Source organism: Corvus hawaiiensis, chromosome 7, assembly GCF_020740725.1.
Source record: "Corvus hawaiiensis isolate bCorHaw1 chromosome 7, bCorHaw1.pri.cur, whole genome shotgun sequence".
NCBI classification, from domain to species: Eukaryota; Metazoa; Chordata; class Aves; order Passeriformes; family Corvidae; genus Corvus; species Corvus hawaiiensis.
Window position 1 is genome coordinate 30,343,906 of NC_063219.1, and position 22,061 is coordinate 30,365,966.

General features: G+C 39.0%; 1 protein-coding gene across 3 annotated transcripts in view; it reads right to left on the bottom strand.

Moving 5' to 3' along the window:
* MYLK (myosin light chain kinase) overlaps positions 1-22,061 on the bottom strand; it is a 196,322-nt gene that overhangs the window by 80,385 nt on the left and 93,876 nt on the right. The window contains exons 11-14 of one of the 3 annotated variants that reach the window (XM_048309977.1): positions 19,285-19,437; positions 2,925-3,062; positions 2,117-2,314; positions 692-938 (exon numbers count right to left, since the gene is read on the bottom strand). In XM_048309977.1, coding sequence (XP_048165934.1) covers positions 692-938; positions 2,117-2,314; positions 2,925-3,062; positions 19,285-19,437 — 736 coding nt within the window. Of the gene's footprint in view, positions 1-691; positions 939-2,116; positions 2,315-2,924; positions 3,063-13,777; positions 13,877-13,970; positions 14,086-19,284; positions 19,438-22,061 lie in introns of those variants that run through there. The other 2 variants (XM_048309978.1, XM_048309979.1) reach the window with 2 other exon arrangements.

Consider the following 22,061-nt stretch of genomic DNA (forward strand, 5'->3'; position numbering starts at 1 on the left):
TAGTCTTCACCATTGGAGGTGGAAAATGCTGTGACACTTTTTACAAGGTAAAGAGCCAGCAAATATGATTCTTCATTTAAAGGACAGTTATTTTACCAGAATAAAAAAAAATAAATTCAAAACAACTCTTCCAGATTTTGTAGGAATGACAAGATGTTCAAAGCATCAAGGTGCCTTGTTTCAAAGATACATCAGCAAAAGGAGACTAAAACTTGCATATAAAATTCAGACATTTCAAACTTGGCCAGGAAACACTTTTTCCCCTTAAAGGTATGGATCTTATGTAACAGCCCTCCCAAGTCAGGTTGTTCCCATGGAAAGAGGCATCCTTACAAACACCTAGAGAGATGCCAAACAGGATGAACAATAGTTCCAAACTTAAGACATTGATTGTAGTTTTCCTTGCTAGAAATTGCTTCCCATACTGCTGCCACAAAGCTTTGTTCTTCAGGATCCCAAAAAGAAACCATATTGCTTTGTCCTTTTTTTCTGACTCTTCTAGTGTTTCCTCTTTTCTCTTGGAGTTTTATTAGTTCTTTTCAACCCTCAGAAATATTCTGTTCCTTCAGTACCCTAATGTTTCACATGAATAGGATGGAACTCTTGTCTTCTTCAGGTGGGAGTTCCAACTTGCGGGTAAATAAAGCTAATTGGTCAAAGGGAACAACCTTCTATTTCACACCAAACATACCTGAGCTGAATTTCATATTGCCCTGCATGACGAGACTGCACATTCCTCAAGACCAGCGTGAAGATGTCTTCATTTTGCAGGATTTCACACGCTGTTCCTGGTATTATTTCTTTCCCATCTTTAAACCAGTGAACAGTGGGGAAAGGATCTCCAGCAATGGCACAGGATATCAGGACATTTTGCCCAGGAGCTGCTGTCACTGATCTCGGCTTGCTAATGAACCAGGGCTGAATACCATCCTGAGGTTCTGTAGATTACAAACACAGTTTACAAATCAGAAGAAAATGCCAAGCTTGAATGTCACCACTAAGCTAACTAATTTCAGAGAAAGCAATCACAGGCAAGGAAGGTTATTTTGAACATGCAGGGTATAAGTTTTTAATCTGAAAATAAGTCAGGCTTTAATTTTGGATGTAACTTTTGTTCATACTAAAATTAATCATTTACTTGGCACTTTACTGGCTCAGTCCAGGCTTATATTAAGAGCAAAACGAAGGGACTTTAAAGCTGCCCTAAAAGGAATCTTGGAGATTTGTCCTTAGACAATATGGGTAGGAATAGCTTTAAGGGCAAGTAACAGTACTATGACTGCTGTGCAGTTGAGAGCTCATGTAATAAATCATCATTAACAACTGTATAAAATTGCATTTAATATAGAAGACTGACCCTGAGGCTGGATCTCAGGGGAGACTGGAGGAGAGAGGAAGGTCTGAATTCAGAGCAGACAGTGACAACAGACTAAACAGCTCTATCAAACACTGCAGATAAGATATTCTACATTAAAAATAAAAAAAGTCTCACAATGATTTCTAATAATTTTCATTAATGGCTTTGAGGAAATGTCAATATTCAGTAATACTAGAAGAAGTCCTTGTCACAAGGGTAGTGCATGCTCAATCACAGGAAGTTTGTAGGTACTTGAGTGTTTACTGTGGGGTTTACGCCATGTGAGGAGATTCAAAACCAAATTTTTGGCAGGTAGTTCTCAGACTGCAGAAATTGTGTCTTTCTTACCTGCTACCACTACAGTGCTAACATTAAAGCCAGGATACCTAGCTCCTAGACAGCTTTTCCAAATACTAAGGGCTTTAATTAGAAACAAAAACATATTAAAAGGTTTACTTTAATCCATAGTTAAGTAAGCCTGATAGTTATAATCTTAATCTGCACTTAGCAGAAGTTTTGCTTTGTCCCTGAAATAGGACTCAGGAATGCATTTTTGAAATAGTAACATAATGTTCCAGAGTGAAAAGATTTTTTTAAATCTGCTTCTGCTCAATATCCTTTTTAATTCAGATGTGAGAACCTGAGCGTCCTTTGCAACAAACCTCATAAACACTCACGTATTTTAAATAGACATTCCTCCAGCACATTAGAATAATAATTTTCTTTCACCATTTTGTAAGGCAAAGAGGAACTTTATACCTTGAACTGTCAGTGTAGCTTGTGTTTGACTTTCTCCTACTTCATTCCAGGCTTCACAGGTATATTTGCCTGTGTCTTCGGGAAACACCTCCTGGATGTACAGACTGTACTCATTGCCTTTCTTCTCAAAGTGGAAATCTTCTGTCTCCTGGATTTCTTTCCCATTATGCAGCCAGATAATTTCAGGAGGTGGGTTAGCTACAAAATAGGAAGCAACAAAAATCTGAGACACACAAAATCCCACCATATGTCAATTAAGAAAAGGAATAAAGTTGGTTATTTTTTTGCCACCTGATTCTGCAATTTCATCTTTAAAATTCAGGAATTTCTATTATTAACTCTTTGAATGCTAAGTAATGTGGAATTGTCTTTTTATGGCTAAAATACAAATGAATAAGGGAAGCATGAATACAAGAGAGAGGGAGAATGAGTTCTAGACACCATGAAGATGGTTATTAAGAGTTTCTGATACCAAAGTTCATACCAGGACTGCTCTTTCTGCAGCATTAATCTTGTTTGGTTCACAACAAAAGCTATTACAAGTCCACTTCAACAAGAGGATGCATATTAAACTTATATCATTATATCATTACAATTAAGAAACACTTCTACAGAACATGTTAACATGTTAACAATGGACAGTGTTCAGCCTCACTGAAGATCAGATTAGACAAACCTAACTTTTAAAAAACTGGTTCCTAGAAATATTGTTTCCAAATGCAAAGACACCTGCTAAAAATATGGAAAAGCCACACATTTTGCAGCAGGATTCTAATTTTTTAAGTAATACTATTCTATAGCAACACACCTGATACCTCCACAGTCATTATCACTTGACTTCCATCCATTACTTTGAGGTCAGTCAGGCCTTTAAGGAAGACGGGTGCAAAAGTCTTGTTTAGCTTTGCAGCCTGTGCACTTTCTGCCTTCTTGCTGCTCTTCTTTTCTGTGAAGTCAAAAAGAGAACAAAAGGGGTCTCTTAGTGGAATTTTCATGACAAACTTTAACTGAGGCCTTAGGCTCAACACGATTTTGAGACAGTGGTTTTGTTTCAGCTCTCAGAAGGTAAAAACAACTGAAACCACCCAATACAGCTGTTTTGCCTTACCAGTATTCCAAGCAGAAAGACAAGAAATAGGAATGGAACTGTCCTCCTTCCGAGAATCCTCTTAAATCATTGTTATCAGATATCAGAGAGTATCACTGAGAAATTACACTCATTTTCCCCAAGTATATATGCTCAGGAGAAAAAAAAAAAAAGCAAAGCAACCCAAAAACTTGTAACCAAAAATTCAATGCCTTTAATCAGTGTTAAATGAATCTAAAAGCCCTAGGGGATGTTACAAGCTGCCATTGTCATGATTGATGAGTTACAAATGTCAACTCACAGCAGCACAGGATTTGCAACTCTGTAAGAAATTACAAACCATTTAGATTGTTAGATGGTCAATGTCCAATAGGTTTGAGTTCACCACACTCCTCTCCTGTACTTCACTTAGGCAATTGATTGATAATGGTAAAGACTAAAACCTGAGGTTATCAATATATATCACAAAACCCACTGTTGGATTAGGGCTTTTAAAATTTCTTTTTGCTTTTGAGGCTGTACAATCAAATGCTGAGGGAATTTGGAATTAAATAATTCACTCTTGAAAATCAAATCTATGATGTGTTGTTTCCAGTAGCCACAGTGGTTTCCTCTGTCTTGCATTCAGAGGCTATGAAACGAGACCATTTAACTGTGATCTATATGGTACACTAGACCAGGAAGTCTACTCCTGCTCTAAAAACCTGAGCTAAGACACTTCTGAAGCCCAAGCAGTGATCATGACCAAATGTAAAAAGTCATAAATATTTATTGGTCACTTGGATACACTTTCTGTTTGGTTTAGCTTGTGTTCAGACCTCTTACGTCTTGCCTTTAAAATGCCAACCCTGCATTCTGTCCACGCATGAAAATATTTTTATTTTCTTTATTCCTACCTTCAAGATTTTCAAAGGAATATCAAGCACATCCAAAATAGTTTTACAGTAACAGAAAGTGCCAGGCTGGAGAAAAACCACAATTCATAAAATTAGTGATTAGAAAAAAAGCCAGCATCTCACTGAGCAAGCCTACTGAACCTCCTGGAGGCAAAAAGTTAAGTTTGTACTGGGCTAATTTGAGCTCAACATAAATTTGGAAGCAGCCTGGATGGGAAGTTTCTCCTCTTCTCTAGCAAAGCTTTTTCTAGCCAAAATCTTGTCTCGCTGGCTCATGTCGCAGGTCTTTTCTTGGCACTGAGCAGTGAGACATTGATGCATGTGAGAATGGAAATACGGGACCTGAGCGAGACCCATTTGGATTGGTGTTATGGACGCACAACTCTGAAGCGCTGGATTCACCATCAGACCACACTGATCAGTCTTAGGGCTTCCCACAGCACCTGCTTGGAAGTGACTAATGCTGTACAGAAAGTAGCCAAGAAGTTGGGTGAAACTCATCTACAGAAGTAAACTCCTGTGGTTCGCTGTAGCCCTCTGTTTTGTAATGTTTACTCAGAGAAACAGCTTCAAACAACTGCTGTACTAAGCAATATCAGCAGATGCTCTTCACTGCTCTAATGCCTTGCAGGAAATTGCTTCATCCCTCAAAGTGAAACTTTGTCTCACAGTGTGGGAGAAATCCATATAATGAAAAAAAAAGGAAGAAAAGAAGACAAAGAAAGGAAGAAAAGGAAAAACCAAAAAAAATAGCAACACAGGAAAGAGACATAGGGAAAAAACCCCAATGAAAATATGCTTAAAAAAAAAGTTCCTCTTATTCTTTTTTACTGAAATACTTGATAACAGTGCAAATCTAGAAGGCAGATATGCAGGAAGAGGAATGCAGGGAAAGAAAAACAAAAGCGGTGTGGCTCTAGACCAACAAAGAAACAGACCTGGTATCTGATCAGAAAAGTTCAAGTCTTCAGAGAAGGACAGATAAAAGAAAAAGAGCAGAACCAACTCCCACGAAATTTAACAGTGACCAGGTGGTTCTAGCAGAAATTCTCCCAAAGCCCTGGTACAAACAGCATTAAGTCTGAGCAGCACTCTACATCCCTCACAACTGGCTCTTTGCTCTGTTGCACTCACATGCCTTCTACATGTAGTCTAAATAAATGGATTTTTATAATCAAGGAAGACAATACAGTATAACAGCCTCAGCTTATTAAAAAGAAATGTGTGAGCAACTACAGAAGAAGCAAACCAAAATAATTTCCCATAAGGAATTTTTCAGCAATGCTAACTCCTCCAAAATATGTGCTGAAGACATAAAAGATCCAGGTACTGGAATAAAACCACCTTCTTGCACAGGGCTACATAAACATTAAATGGAAGCAAGCAAATAATTCACAGTAATTGCATATATGAATCACAAACCCAAAAATTTGAGGCCTCAGTTTTTAAAGTTATCTCAGGCAGATGTATCCTATGGTAGTGAGGAGGCCCCCTGGTGTGAGGGACATCAAGATTTACTGGGGTGCAGACATCTACTCCAGAAAGAGCAAACTGTCAGACTTAAAGGATGAAAGCCAACTCGCCATTGCTACTGATCAGTGCTCACTCTTTGTAAGGGAAGCTGTCGAATTGAAATGAAGGGGGCCAGAACCTGCCTCACCACTGCATAAATCTCACAAAAATAGTAGTGCTTGCGCTAAATTTAAGCACTGCATAGGTTTATGCTGACCTCCTGGATGAAGACCAGTTCTGTGCTTAAACAGAAACTTAGGATGGCAAGTATTAAAAAAGTAGAAGTCTGTGGTATGTGAGTAGTAAAAAACTTTAAAGAATAGAGCTTCAATACAAGAAAAGTTTCTGGGAGACTAAAGAGCTATTTCACTGGGGGGAATGAATGTAATCATGCAGAAGAACATTAAGATGGATCATTAAGTCTGAAATATTGAAAACTCAAGGCTTAGTCCTGGGACAGAAAAGCAGCTTTCTGAAAACATTCCTATCCTTGTAAATGTACCATATAAAAATGCACATACCCTTTGATTTAGTCCTTGAAGTATTACCTGATTTCTCAATACCTGTTGTAAGGAAGGAGTAAAAACATCTCCCTATGTATTGCTGGTGTTCTTTGGAGCCCAGGAGAAGTGAAGACATTTCTGTACCAACAGATACAAAAATCTGTTGTATATAAGAGCTCAAAAGCTAGAAGCTATCATGGATAAAGCAACCAGTATCCCTATAAAAACCTGTGTCATCAAGGATACAGTAAATATATGGCTAATAAGTCTGACTCCCCGGCAACTTGAATAGGCTTTCTTCAAAACACAAGCATTCCCCCATACTTTAAAAAAAATATATTTTTAAAGGGGATCTCTAATCCTATGTTACTGTTTTTTAGAAATGTATGTTAATCAGTAGCATTTTGTACCAACAACATAATCAGAACATCACAAAAATCATCAAATATTTCTTAATGTAGCAGCAACAATTAAAAAGACTTTAGTTCTAACCCATAAATGCTATTTGTTCATTAAGAAACCATAGGGGCTCATTTAATGTAATTTTTCTTCCTTTACTTAAATTTGATGTTATGGATTTCTAGACTTAGAAAAAATTAAAATTACCTACTGACAGCTTTAGTTTCTCAAAGATGTTTTACACAAGACAAGACACTCTGTTTTAGTCCTGTTATTTATTCTAAAATCATTGCATTTTCTCAGAAGGGATTGATACAATCATGCAGAGGCCAAATTAAAAAGCCTGAATGTCAACTATTTTCAAATTCTTCTGAAGCTTGTAAATGCTTTTAGTTGTTTATTTATGACATAGCAATATGCATTGACTCAGTGTTTGTCTGATGAATGCTTTAACATTTCACAGTTTTATGATGAAATAGCAGTGCTCTACATTTTCACAGCTTATTAAGGGCTCTTTCAATTTTAGTCTTACAGCTCTCGTTTGGAAAACAGCAATTAAATTGATTTCGGAGTGAAAAGATGGGATGCTGATCATTTGAAATTAAGCAAATACCTCTTGTTCCCATCTACGTCAAAAAGATACTGTGTGATTTTACTTCCTTTTGAAAACACCTGGCTAATTCTTTTGACAGTAAAATATTTAAAGGAAAACCATACACAAAAACCCAGGAACTGTTTGCAAAAGGGTGGTTTCAAAAAGTGCAACAATCATAGAAGTTCACATTCCCTGGCCACAGCTAGGTGCTTTCTAGTTTCATACATCAGGAACAAAATCTATGACTTACACCAGTAAAATAGTAGGGAAGAAGATGAGAAAACAAATAAGCAAACTGCACAGAAAGCCCTGGCCAGGATTAGGGCTTGTGTTCCCTGATTCCTCCAAAGTCCCTTTCACCACACAAACTCTGCTGGGGTTCAAAATCCATACACCCTCAGGGAGCGCTGGCTTCAGAGCCCAAAGCAGGAGGAGAGAAGGAAAAGAAGAAGACAGAGGTAAAGCTCCCAGCTGAGATAGTGCAAGTCACTGTGCTTCTGGCTGACACATCCTCTTTCGTAACACTGCAGGGTATTTCTGCTGCCAAAACTACAGACAATAAAAATACAGCACATTTGGCACCAGAAAGGAAATCTGGAACCTAAGGAAAATTTTGCCTGACATTAGCATAAGAGCATGACTTCATTATGTATCTATGCATCCTCAAGCTTATTCAACTGGATGTGAAAAAAGAGGAGATCTGATCTCTCTCTATTATGTTAATGCTCTCTAATCGCCTATAGCCATTTAATAGCTCCCTTGTCACTCTTAATTCTTACTGCTTTCATGCAGGGGTAGGTTCATCTCTAAGAATGAAAACAAGGAATAAAAGAGTCAACAGTTACTAAAAACTTCTGCCCAGGGCAGTTAATTTTCTCTGTCCCTTTCCCTTCCCAATCAGCTTCTGCTGGTGCACTCAATTCCCCCCCCCTGGACCATGCCAAGGCAGTTCATGGGGGACATCAGAGAGCCCTACCTACTGCTCCCATGGGTGAGCTTGATAAAACACAGGTACATTTCGATGACTTCTTTTCAGACCTTACATCTAGTTTACTTTGCCGTAGCTTACAAAAGCTGCCACGATTTTTTAACCACAGCTGTTGGTTTCATGCAGGTCAAATTGTGTAAGACAATATGGAAGAGAACTATGATTTTCTGAAAGGTGTCTTACAGAGAAAAATTTTTGCACAGAGCCATAGTCTGGCACAATGTGTAAGCCCAGCTGGAGCCTTTCTGGTGGACAGTGATTGCTCTGTCATTTCAACAGGTTCTTGATAAGGTGTAACACAGGGTGATAGATTTAAAAGTCCACCACAATAATCCCACTTATAAGTTTTCTGGTTTTTGCCTTTTTTAATACGCATGAATGTTCGGAAACAGTAAGTAATAAGATGCACAGCTCAGTGGGAAACACAGCCTGGGAGACCAGAAATAGTAAGCAAAGCATGTAAATAGTACTTTATATATCTACATGCATTTTGTACAAAGGAAAAGGAATATAGGCTTTTCCCACCACATTCCCTTATCCTTGAGGGTTCATTTTTTTTTAGAAAGACACTCAAATGAGCATCCAAATCTGTGTTTAAAAAAACTACTTTTCTGCATTAAAGATTAAGGGGAATTGAAACTGTTCCAATTTCTTAGAAAAGGTACAAATTCTCAACATATTTGGATGGCAATAGGAAGAAATATATTACCTTTGATGTAAAACTATTTCTATTAATCTCTTATTCTGGGTTCCAGTATTTGTATAATCAATAGTAAGGTAATCTAACTACAGTGGCTGTAGCAAAATTTGGATTATTTATTAACCTGTATTAACAGAATTTTAAGGTGATAAAAAATGCTTTCCTTTTATTTGAGTTTTCTCAATCCAGGTTTCAAAGCGTCCTTACATAAATTTAACCTCTGCATATTTGCAGGCTGGAAGTTATTGCAAGAGGAGTCTTAATGTTAGCTGTGGGTCTAAGCCAAAATAAACTTGAATTTTTTAAAACCTTGGCCTGGATCAGAACTTAGGGCTTGAGCATATTTTTAAACATATTTATATTGATAAGCAAGGGTGAGTTATTGAGTTCAAGGTGTATATCTCACAGAAAAGGGGAAAATTCATGCTGCACTGAACAGTTAACCTAGTACAAGTCAATTTCACAATACACCTGAACCAGTTTAACTGCAATTATGCAACCAACTATTTATATTCTAAGGTAAAAGACAAATCTATATCCTCGGAGAGACGGAAAAGAAGAATCAATAACTGCACTGTGCTATTCCCATTCCCAGACTTGCTGCTGAAACCGAACAAGAAAATCCAGATCATGATGCAAACTTTAAGAAGGTTTCCAAAGGCTAGACCTAGGTTTTACCTAGGCCTATACTCAAAACAGTTAATATTTTATGGACATCTCTAGTCTAGGAAATTTTCTTGTTCATTTGCCTGCCCAGATGTACTGAAGATGTTTTCATGTGAGCTGCAGAATGCTGACATCTCCTGTTGAAATATCAGGACTTCAGCATGCTGAGCACTGCACAGAATCACACAACAACTGAGTTTGGAAGGAACTTCTGGAGACTGACCTTTCCAGCCCCCGGCTCAGGCTGGGTCAGCTACAGCACTGCACAGACACACAGCTCTAGTGCAGCAGCTCAGCAGCCAAGACCAGGGTTACAACTGGTGACAAGTCAAGGACATGCAAAGAATAGAGAGTTTGCTGCATTATGTTCAGAACACCACAAAAAACTTGCAGTGTTTAGTCTTACAAGAGGTTTAATTATGCTCGAGGAATCTGTTTGCCAGCATCATGTGGTTGACTGCCAACTAATGCCTCGTCTGAGCCGTGCGGAAGGGCTGCCTCGGCAACATTTACCATTTATGGTGTTTAAATATCATTCTGGCTCACAGGCTAATAACTCAACTGAGCTGGGGAGAATGCTTAACTCAAAAAGCTCTGCGTGAGCAGGCTCAGAGAGAGAAGCACCAGGTTCCACTAAAAACTCTCAAAGCAAGACTCAGGTTCACACACAGATCTGGAGCTTGAAAAGAATTTCACATCCTCAAATGTTTTTGGTGTGAAAAATCCAGACATTACCAGATCTTAAGCTAAAAATGCTATCAACTGAAAAATTAAGAGATTTTATAAGGCAGAAAATTGATATGAAGACACACATTGTCTTTCTGTAAATTGTCTTTGCCTCAGGCCTGAGGCCTAAAATTTTCTGAGAGTTTTTCAAGAATTCAAAACTTGATTTATAATGGCATAAAAAAGTATCAGACCTTATGTTCCTGAGACATGTAGGAATATTTCTGCTTTATTAAAGATCTCAGGTTAGTATGCCATTTTGCAAACTTAGGTCATGAGAACTAGGTGTTCAATGACCTAGTAGTGTTCTTTACACATTTACCTCCCATCATTTATTTTTGCAGTTATAATCTGGTTTTTGTAAATGGAATGTAAGATTTAAATATCCTTGGGAGATGCTTTCACTGAAGAGCTGGGACAAGTTATAGTCTGTATGCTGTCCTTGCATTACACAGAAAAACTGATAACCTAAGACTGACAATGCCCTAAGCCTGTACCAGTAAGGGTGGTTGGGGTTATACAAAGGAGACCAAGTTCCACTTTATCATGTCTGGAAATCACTTTATTTTACTCTGGGCTAGTCTTCCAGCCCTACCCTGCAACTCCATGTATGGTCCTTCTTTCCAGAATCTTTCCTCTGCATGGGATATCACCAGATCATCAGCATTTTAACCTGTTTTGCTACTCCATTTATTCTGCAAATAAATTGAGTTGTTCCAGTTGAGCACTGGAGCAGGCTCCCCAGGGAAGTGATCACAGCACCAAGCCTGTCTGAGTTAAAGAACCACTTGGACAAGGCTCTCAGGCATATTGTGTGACTCTTGGGGTGCCCCGTGCAGGGCCAGGAGTTGGGCTCAATGATCCTGATGGGTCCCTTCCAACTCAGCATATTCTATGATTCTGTGCAACTGAGATGGCACCCCAGAAATCCCACTACGAAAAGGCTGCACCAGTAAGAATCATGTTTCAGTGAACAGTCAGAATAGAACAGACTATCTCAGCTGGATGGGGCCTACAAGGATTATCTAGTCCAGTTGCCTGACCAATTCAAAGCTGACCAAAAGTTAAAGCCTGTTCTTTGGGACATCGTCCAAATACCCCTTAAACACTGACAGGCTCAAGGCATTGACCACCCCTCTAGGAAATCTGTTCCAGTGCTTGACCACCCTCTCAATAGAGAAATGCTTCCTAATGTCTGGCCAGAATCTCCCCTGGCACAGCTTTCAACCATTCCTATGAGTCCTATCACTGGATTCCAGAGAGAAGAGAACTGCAGCTCCCTCTCTGCTTCCCCTCCTCAGGAGAAAGCTCAATAAAGAGTGCAGGGGTCACAGATACAAAATAGATGGCTGGGTTCACAGCAGATCACTTTACAGTCAGCAGACTGAATTCCTCTCTGACAGTCTCACTGGAAGCTTCTGCAGCCAAAGTGGTGTTTGCTTTTGCCTTCAGAACTGTCTGCCTTATTAATGACTTACCCTGTTTGCAAGTTATTTATATCAAATAATTTCTCTTTTGTCACTGTCACAGACAGCAACTCCATGGAAGGCCTGAGAGCCTGTATACCTACCAAATACATTTATAAGGCTGCTCCGCTGGCCCACTGCTAACAAATTCCCCAGCATTAGATACCAGTCTGACATGGAGAACTGCAGGAAAGGTGCTTCATACATGCTAGATCAAGCCAGGTCAGCTCCACAGTGAAAATATGCATTCTACTGAGGCAGACTTTCACCTCCACATGTATAGTCTCAATTTTTGTGTGACTGTCCAGGTAGATTCTAATTTAATTGCAGGGAGTCATGATGTATAGAGATACCAGTTCCGTTAGAAAAAATTGGGCTGTGCATGAGCTGAAATGCAATGGAAGCACAGTAAGAACAGGCAACCACATAAAGCACACGTGTCCCTGAGGATGCCACTGATCTTCAGCCTTTCCCTCCTCTGGCAAATCCACACTGGCAACAAAATTAGTTATCCTGTGGTAATATTAAAATAGTTCTGCTCCTCTCTTGGGTGAGCAAACAAAAGGATACTGTACTAAGAATGCTGTTAGGGAAGCCCCAAAGACAAATAAGGCTCAGACTGAGAGCTAAGAAACCAAATTTGAAGTTAGACTAATGTAAAGTGGAAAAAAGAGAACAAATACAACAACATTGTATTTCTAGGTATAAGTTGGTGTCAGAAAGGAATTCTAAAGCAAAACCTATTTGGCATTTAAGCCCATAAAAGATAAGGTAGCTCTAGTATAGCATTCCTTGAGGTCAGTTTTCTCTTCTTGATTAATTTATATTAAAAATATCTTGAACCAAGACACCACCCTGAAAAAAAAAAAAGACAGAGCCTGTGTATGTGGCCCAACAGTCAAGCCTTCAGTAAAATGAAGCTGCAGAGAAGCACTTGCAGTAGCACACAGCTATACAATGTTCCTGCCCTCTGTTCTGTTCCTCTGCTGCAAAGGAATGATAGATGCTTCCCTTAGGCAAGTTCTGGAAAGTTTTAAAAATTTAGCTAATCCTATGATAGTTTGATGGCTGTTTGAGTTCCCATTAGCTAATCCACATCAGCTGCTCTTGAAAACATTCTTTGGGGTAATGTCATGACCCTGCTTTCAAAATTACTCAGGCATATATTCAGTGAATAGGTTTTATATGTATTTTGATGATTTCTACTTTTCAGCTGTAACTTAGAACACTATAGAATTTGGCAATCCAAGCTGGGACAGCTTGCCCTTTGGCCAATGCAGGACCATTCCCAACTGTTGTAATAATCATCGGTTTTCTGTCATTCTGGTACATAAAAATTTAATGCTCCCAGTATTTGATTACTTGTCACAGTTGATTTAGGAGCAGGTTTTTTTCTTTTCTTTCTTGTCCTTTTAAATTATTTTTTTTCCTGTCAGCATCTCATCTTTTTATTTCATTTATAAGAAATGTAAATGCAATTTCTGAAATTTAAATTTTCCTCATTCTGCAAGTACTCATCCCTCATTTGCATCCAAATCTGGTTCCCCTTTTTCTGGAAGTGATTTATAACAAGAAACTGTCTTTAGAGTGCATTTTTTATATTGATGGCACATCTATCATAACAGCTTTCACACGTTTTGCTTTTGTCCTTCAGTTTTGGTCCCTAGCTCGCATTCTGTTTCACATTTGGTCCTGAGGTGCTGCAAGAAGGCAATTTAAAAAAACCAACCCCAGACTTAGAAGGGTTATAGCTGTTGATGAACCATACAGAGTTCTGGACTGAGATCTTTGGAACACTCTTGAAAGCTTTGGAACAGATTTTCTTTGATGCTCATGACAGTTTACCTCTGACTTTTCAATACAGTCACAAAAACCCTCTCCCTTTCATTTAGTGCTCTGAAACCAATTCTTACACAGACAAGCGGTCCCACCAGGCTACTGGTCTGGAAAGCCTTTTGGACATTTACTAGGACTAGACTGGCATATTTTGTAAAGTCACCTATAGTCCTTTATATTTATGTTATGCTTGAAATAAAGCAAAATGCTTTCAAATAAGGCGTGACTGAAAAGCCGCCACAAACATTTCATCAGTATTGGCAAGTAAGACATCATTCTTCACTTACCTTTGGCAGAAATATGGATCTCAGAGAAACAAAGCTGTGGCCTCTCAATTAAATCTTCAAAGAGAGGCTGCTTATTGCAGTGATAACCTTCTTTAAACGATTAATGTCTAAGAAGGGTCATTCTGAGACAGAAAGAAAAACAACCCACAGCCTGAAGAGATCATCTCTCATGACTGAAGGAAAAGATTCCTACCTGACAGCTTTTCTTCCACCTGGTTATATTTTATGGTCCCGCTCACACCAGATGGAAGAGTGACAGGAACAAAACAAACCGGCTTTTCAGAAAGCATCTCCCTTTGCTGCTCTGACAAACTGGTTACAACAGGGACTGTGACAGGCTTTCAGGTGGCTCTAATCTGCTCATCCAGTGATCAATGAATGAGTACAGTAATCGGCTTGGAAGGGTTACAGGCTTCCCAACATAGACACTTATGCTGGGGAGGCTGCACTGGGAAAAAAAGGCATGAACAGAAAGTGGTGGGGACGAAAGAGGAACAGATGTGAGTCCAGGCAAATGCACTGCTGGCAGGGAAAGAGAAATGAGGTCAAGAGCCAATAAGCAGGAGCAGCACTATCTGCTGAATAGTGTTTGCTTACAAAGAGTATTAGGCCTGCTGTAAAACAAACAAACAAACAAACAAAAAACCCAGCAGTGTGCAGAAAACAAGCACCAGCAATATGTGTGGCTGCAGAGCATTAGAGTCCACAGAAACACCATGGCTTCCAGCCTGCCCTGCTGCTCTCACTGCCCACATCTCATGTGCTTCATCTTGGAGACAACCAGGGATGCTACTGCCTGGTATGAGGAAGCTGGAGAACTCTCAAGGAGCGTGCAGTGGGTCAGGTACCTTGTTTGTCATTTACTGCAGAACTGCAAGACAGAGGACATTCTCCTAGGAGTCACAGCAAGCGCTCCAGCTTGATATCATAACTAGAGAAAGCTGAACCAGGCAGTCACTTACCCCCCTGACATGCAGAGTCTGTTTGCAAAATAAGAGAAGCTTCCCACATGCAATATTGATGTGGTTTGGCACAACAAAGCCCACACTCTTCCTGCAGTCCATAATCAAGTGTAGCACACTCATATATTGGTGTGAATGTCAAGTAATTAAATATCCCTTTGACAATTTTTTTCTACAGGTGGACCTGCCCTATAATTCCTTGTCAGTGATTAGTTAACTGACAGACAACCACATGTCAGAAGGCTTATCTCAGGAATGAGGCAGACCTGAAGAACTGTTACCATTCCGGGGAGCTGGCCTTACCTTCCAACTATACCAGTTATTACCTCCATCTGTCTTGCTTTTATACTCTGATTGTCACAGCCTCAGCAAAACACTAACACCAACTCACTACACAAGCATATCCAGAGTCAATTAACTTTTCCTCACCTCAGTTTCCTATTAATAAAAAAACTGATTAAAATATTCAACCACCATGATAAATACATTTTAAAAACCTGATTAACAGATTAATAATAAATAAATTCATAACTTATTCATAGCCTGATTCATAAATTCATAAATAAACCTGAGTATCTGCAATCCCCATCAGTATATAATCACCATATATTTCAGATGACCTGAATGTCCTCTAAATATCCCTGTTAAGAGCTGGTTGGTCTGTTTGTTTTTTAAGTAGGATGCCTGGTGTATTTAAAAATGGCTTGTATACTTATTCTCATATCATAGAACAACATGTAAATTGTAATATGAAATGTGAAAATGTGAACACCAAATACAATAGCTTGCACATACAATAACAGTAACAAATCAGTCATGCACATGTTTAAAAACTTTTTAAAAAAATGTGCATCAGCCCCATAGCCTCCCAAATTTTGATTTTTGTGTGTATAGAAAACAACGCGTAAGAAAAAAATAATCCTCCATTTAGTAGCAAATGGTACCATTTCAGGAACATCTATAATTGAGTGTTTGAGTAACAGTGACCATGTTTCTCACCTCTCAGATTTACTTGCATTAGGCCAATTGATCTAGCATTTACCCAGTGCACCCACTCACTGGGAGATTCAGTAAGAAATCATTCTTGTGGTGAAGACACTTGTTAAGCTGTTTTTTCCAGGGAGCACTGCTCAATCTCTGTAGTTCATCTCTGCCTGTGTGTCAGCTTTGAGAAACTGCTGACAGAGGGAAGATGGCTGTCAGGGTTCAGTCTCGTCTACTTAGTCCTTTACAAGGCCAAAATTAGCTTCACCTTGATTAACTTAGTTTCTCCACAGACTACCTAATGGATCTACCCCAATTTACTCAGCCTTCAGATCACTTACTCAAGTAGAGAGATCTGAAGTGATCTGAAGATGTTAATAAGCAGAAGACTGATTAATTTGAATTTTTTAAGACCATTGCATTCCTTATGCCCCATCCATATGAAATGTGGGACTTTTTTTTGACACAGTCAAAAACCTCCTACAAACAAATAAGTACCTTCATTGTTTTTCATATTTAAAAAAAGGAGTAATTCTGAGGTTGTTCAGTGCTAGACAGAATTTATCCTGCTTAACATTAAGGAAGAAAAAGACAACCATAAATGAATCTGAGAGTGATGACTTAGAAGGAAAGCTATGCCACAATTAGCTTAGCTAATTATCCAGGGCCCAATGCAAAGCGTGCTGAAAATACTGGAAAAAATCCCACTCTTGTATTTAACTGGACTTGGAACAGTAACCCTTTATGGGGCAAAGGGCCTTTAAATTGTTGTTTCCTACAATAATTTCCTTTCACAAAAACAATGTAACAGACCTTCCAAAAGGCAAAGAATGCACAGAAGTTGATTAGAAAACATGGCATGTGGCTAGATAACACCTGTAACCTACTAGCAGGTTAAGGACCATCTTGTACTACAATTCAGATCTGAATTGAACAGTTTGACACTCATTATCCTTGCTGCTAACTTTTCTGAGTTATCTGTGAGCTGAATTTCGTTTAGAAAAAAAAAAATTGAGTTTTACTGTTAAGACAGACTCTTCACTCCAGGTAAAGTTTCCCCAGTGATCCCAGTAGATATGTCCCTTCATTAGATTCTTGCTGCAGTAGAATAGCAAAGCCAAAAATGGCAGTAGGATGTGAAATGTAGGCCTAGACAGAGATGTGTCCAAGGACCACAGAAGCAAGCCAAGGAGAAGCTGGATTCTGATGCTGGTCTGATACTGATGATATGCCAAGAACATCCATTCCTTCTTAGATTAAATACAGACTCCTTCTCACATGAAAAAGGAAAATATTTCTCTAACAATGAGCACTGCAGGAAACCTGACATCCTTAAATCAGCTTGGAGACAAAAAGGAACTGGAGAAAGAGGGGTTACAATTCAGAAATGATTTTACAGACTTTATTCCAAAAATCAATGTTTGGTCAGGAGAGAATTTTTGAAGTTTTCTCCCTTTCCATACATACAACCATTTTCTGTTGTAATCTGCTTGCACAAACTGAGAATTTAGAGAAGCCTTAGGAGCAGCATTGAGAGACTCAGAGAACTCTAATGTCAATAAGCTTTTGATGGATGTTCTGATGGAAAAATATACATGAACAGATAAGAGATTTGGAAATTAGATTTTAAATTTGGTACTATTTTTGGCAGAAAAATCCACATTGATCTGAGTTTTGGGGAAAGTTACTGTAATCCTCATGGCAACAGGGACATAATAAGTTTTAGGGAAGAAGCAGACAGGATAGCTAAAACTGTAAATATATTGAACATGAAGTTTTACAGCCTGTCATGTATGTTCTTATTTCTGCTCTTATTCTTCCCCCTCCCTACTCCATGACTCCCAGAAAATGAATGGGATGCAGATGAGAGAAACTAACTCCCCATGATGGTGGCAATGCAGCTTTCTAGCCCCAGACTACGTAAAGCGCAAGAGGAATCCAACACCGTGCAACAGTGACAACGTGGCCTGAAATAGCTCAGCAGAGCACACGTGCCCAGGGAAAGGCTCACTCTCTACTGCTCCCACGTTAGCATTGCCTGTCAACCCTAAAATAACTCTGAAATGCTCAGTAAGAGGGGACTGTTCCTTTAGTTTCTGAGTCCCAGTCAAGGATCAGAAGGCCCCACATCAAAACCAGCTCCCTCGAGGTGGACCACTCTTCATTGGCCCTTAGCTAATGCAGATGAAATCCTTCAGAGAAATTAATGAAAGCTTAGAGAACAGATTAGTTTCAGGCTTATTTTAAATTGGTGTTTTCTTATTTTTCTTACTTTGTGCAGTTTTTCAGGAAGGGAGGGTGGGGAGGGGATGACTGTATTTTCAATTTGGTAATCGAGAAATTAACTCATAGGTTTACAAGAATTACTGTTTTCACTTTACCCTTGCCATACAGTCAGAACAGGGGCAGGCACAGCACTGAAGAGCTGTAGACAAGCACCCCAGAACACTGGTAAACAAAGACAAATCTTGAGATCCCAGGAATCAGGGTACATTTCCCACCAAACTGCATGTACAAATTTAGGGCAGGTGTTATTTAGTCATAAACAAAAGGAATAGTTCCCTTGGCAGTTCTCACTCAGAAGTCTATTGGATAGGCAGTGACAAACTATTATAACTTTGGGGAAAAATCATTTGCAGGTGACAAATACCAAATACAGGCTTGATTGTAGAGGGAGGGAGAGTCTGAGGGAGGGGGATTGAAGAGAGAGGTGGGAGGGATAATCTCCAGGCCATGAAACAAAACACCTATATAGACTGATGCCAGGGGAGACTGGAAGAATAAAGACCATGATATTGATGGATACTGCCTCACTGATGAATTTATCCATGGAATTCTGTCATCTATTGTCTTCATTTTGAACTCTGGTCTTTTAGAATGTGTTTGTTGAGATTGTAGTACAGAATTATGGTTTTCAGGAACAAATCAGTTCTGTCAAATCAGCACTCTGTCAGATTTCGGAGACAACAGGTCATGTCAATTACTTACTACAATGTTCTTCTGATACTTTCTCTACAAAAATTCCACTTATTTAGAGTTATACAGTCCCCAATCAGCTGATACATGCCTGTTCAGAATTATACCTGATAAATCCTGGTAACAGAACAAGAATATTGGCATTTGCTATCATAACTGCAGTCCCTGGCACTGGTCTCTGCGCTCTGCCTTTCAAGAGAAAGGAGTAGCATCTGCCTCCTCCCTGTAACATTCTCTGCCTGATGGGTGATATCTGCAGTTATTTTTTTTTCAGCAGTCCCAGTCCCTTCTTACACTGGTCAACCTCTTCCAGAACAGCCTCACTGCTCTGTACACTAAGCCCTGGGGAAGGTCAAAGCACTAATACCTTTTTCTGAAATGTGTTTATTACTTTACACTACACAGTCCTTAAGCACTTAAGTTGCACACACCTCCAAGGGGGAGAAGAGGTACCCAGCTCACAAAAGCTTGGAAAAAACAAGGAATTCACTTTAAACCACCTCTGTTAAGGATCCAAAATTATTTTTGTTAAAAAATATTATAGCTTATATGATTGTAGTAATTACAACTGTCTAAGATATTCACCTTTGACTGTGACCTGAGCACTGCAAGATGCCTGTCCTGTGTTGTTTTCAGCCAGACAGGTGTAAATTCCATCATCTTCTGGTAGGGCATCTTGGACAGTCAGTTTTGCAACTCCATCTTCAAAAGTGGAATGGGCATATTGAATTGGCTGGTCTGCAGACAGAAAGGAAGAGAATTGATTTAATACATCAGCCACAAATTTCAAAAGCACTTCTAGTTTTCAGTGAAATCTGGATGCCTAACACCAGCCAGCATATTAAAGTGCAGAGCCAAATCCCACTCTGTGGTGCACAGCCACTGCTCTCTAGTGACTACAACCAGCAGCATCCCAAGCACAAAGCACAACGTGGTTGTCAGACAAAGCTCACCATCAGATTCACTGGGTGCTACCTTGAGTAGCAGCAAAAGGACAAAAGTTTATCTTCGATTCTCTTTGAGGTGGATAAGACAAGAAATGTGTGTTTGCTTCAGACATTGTCTCCATCTTGTAATTTGCCTGAAACTAGACAAAATGCAGATAAAGCTAGATGTGCAAAATCTGTTGGGCATGGAGAAGCACATGAAGTCCTCCAAGAGGTACTTTGTAGTGGAAGACATTCCAAGAGAGACAACAAAATCTGCAATGGAGGCAAGAAGCTGATTGACAGAAGCAGTCAATCTACACTACAGTATGGACAGAAACAGAAGGGTACAGTGTCAACTGTGGTGACATGACTGTTAAAGAAGTTCATTTTAAGAAACTGGTTCCTTGAATTCATTTGAAACATGCTTGAATATTAGTATAGATGGCTTAAATTTGCCTTGCTATTGTTTCAGCAACCGTCATCAATCTCAGCCTTGCTTTTTGAAATGCTTCTGCAATCTGTTTTCCCAATATTAAATAGTTTCCACTACTGACTCATCTTTGGTTGCTTTCCCAGTGTATGCAATACTTAAGACAACTTTATACCTGTGCATAAACATCATGCTGGAAATAGAAATTAGGGTCATCTAAGAGAAGAGGATGAAACAGCAGAGAAATTGTGCAGGACTGATTTGAAGGTGTCTGTTGCTTGGAAGTTTGTGGTCAAAAAAGATCAAAATTTGTTACATTGCCAAAAAAATTTTAAAGGACACATATCTGTGATTTCTAAGAACCAGTTCTCCACTATGAGTAGGATAAATTAAATGATTTTTCTCTCATCTCTGATTTTCAAAGGAAACCAACTCAGAAGGCAGTGTGCACTATCTGTGCACTACCTATCTGCATACAAAGTTTCACTCTGAAATACAGACGTGTCAAAATCAGCATCATCCAGTACTTGCATATATTATAAAATGTGGTAGATGATCTTCATGCTTTGCTTATAAGCCATCTGTTCATTAAGTTAGCAAATTTTCTGTTGCATGAAAAATTGGGGTGAATATTTAATCAACTCCCCAGAAGACCCCAATTTTAGAATAAACTCTCTCCAGCCTTTGTCACAGGTCACATATTTTTATTACTGGTTCCTTGGAGCTCATTTTCCCTCAGTCACACACAGACTGTTGGAACTATTATGTTGAACCACAGAGTTTCTGCACATGGGAATCGCACTACATTCAAATACGTACAGGTAGAGTTAAAGCCCAAGCAGACAAAGCTCTCTGGACAAGGGACACTGGACTGCTTTCCTGGTCCAGCTATAGAATGTCTAACCTGACAGGGTCCTTGCCTGGGATTCTGACATTGAAAGTATTAGTGGTGACAAAGATGCTATGATGCTATACCAGAAATACACTCGGGATAAAAGCTGCATCATTAAAAGCAGAACAATGCCTTTATATTTCTGCTGTAAGTAACCAAATGAATAGGGTAAGTGTTCTGCATGAAAAAAAAAAAAGTGGACTCCTTCACCATGTCCTCAAATTTTTTCAGAGCTCTTTTTCACTCTAGCTCCCAAAAAACTGGCTATTTTTTAGCATTATTCACAAAATAGTTAATTCACCTACAGAACAGCCTTTTCATCAGCCCTTAGGAATAACCTGCAGCAAGATTCTAAGTTACATCCACCGTACTTATATTTTGATGTAATAAAAACAACTCTCCCAGTAGTGAAACGTTCCCTTCTGCAGAGGCAGACCAGTCAAATCTCCAGGACAGCTTGGCAGCAGGAACAATAACAAAAAATACCTTTCTGCTGGCATGTTATGCCTGAAGAAAGGAAATTTTCCCCTGGCCCATTTATTAAAAGCTTTCTGGACAAATCACAAAGCTATCCTAAAACCAAACACTACTCAGAGAATTGTTATGCTAAAGTCATGGTGATACTGTTCTTAAATTCAGCAGAAAGAGGTTCAATTAAACTTTGAGAGAAAGAAAACCCACACAGAAAGCAATACGAATAGAAAGATACTTAAAACAGTCATAGACTCCTTATTCCTACAATTGCAAAGGAAGTTAACCAGAAAGTATTTTAAAAAGATAAAGTAAATTGGAGTTACACACTGAAGTATTGTCACAGAGAGGACATGCAAAAAGTTATTTATAAGGCTTTGGTGAGGCCAGAACTAAAACACAAGAAGTTTACTTTCAGGGAAGTTGTCAGTAAATCAGTGAAAATTCAAAAAGAAACTTTAATAAAACGTAGAGGGAGAGCAAAAGGACAAAAGAAGCATCTTGAAAAAGCTGGAAAAAAGCTTTAATGGTAGATTTGCAGAGAAGAGTAAGAGCTCAGATAAAATTCATAGTTCAGTCAAGTAGCTCTTATTTGTGCAGTCTCTACAAATATGGAAAAACTTCTCATCCTCATAGATGC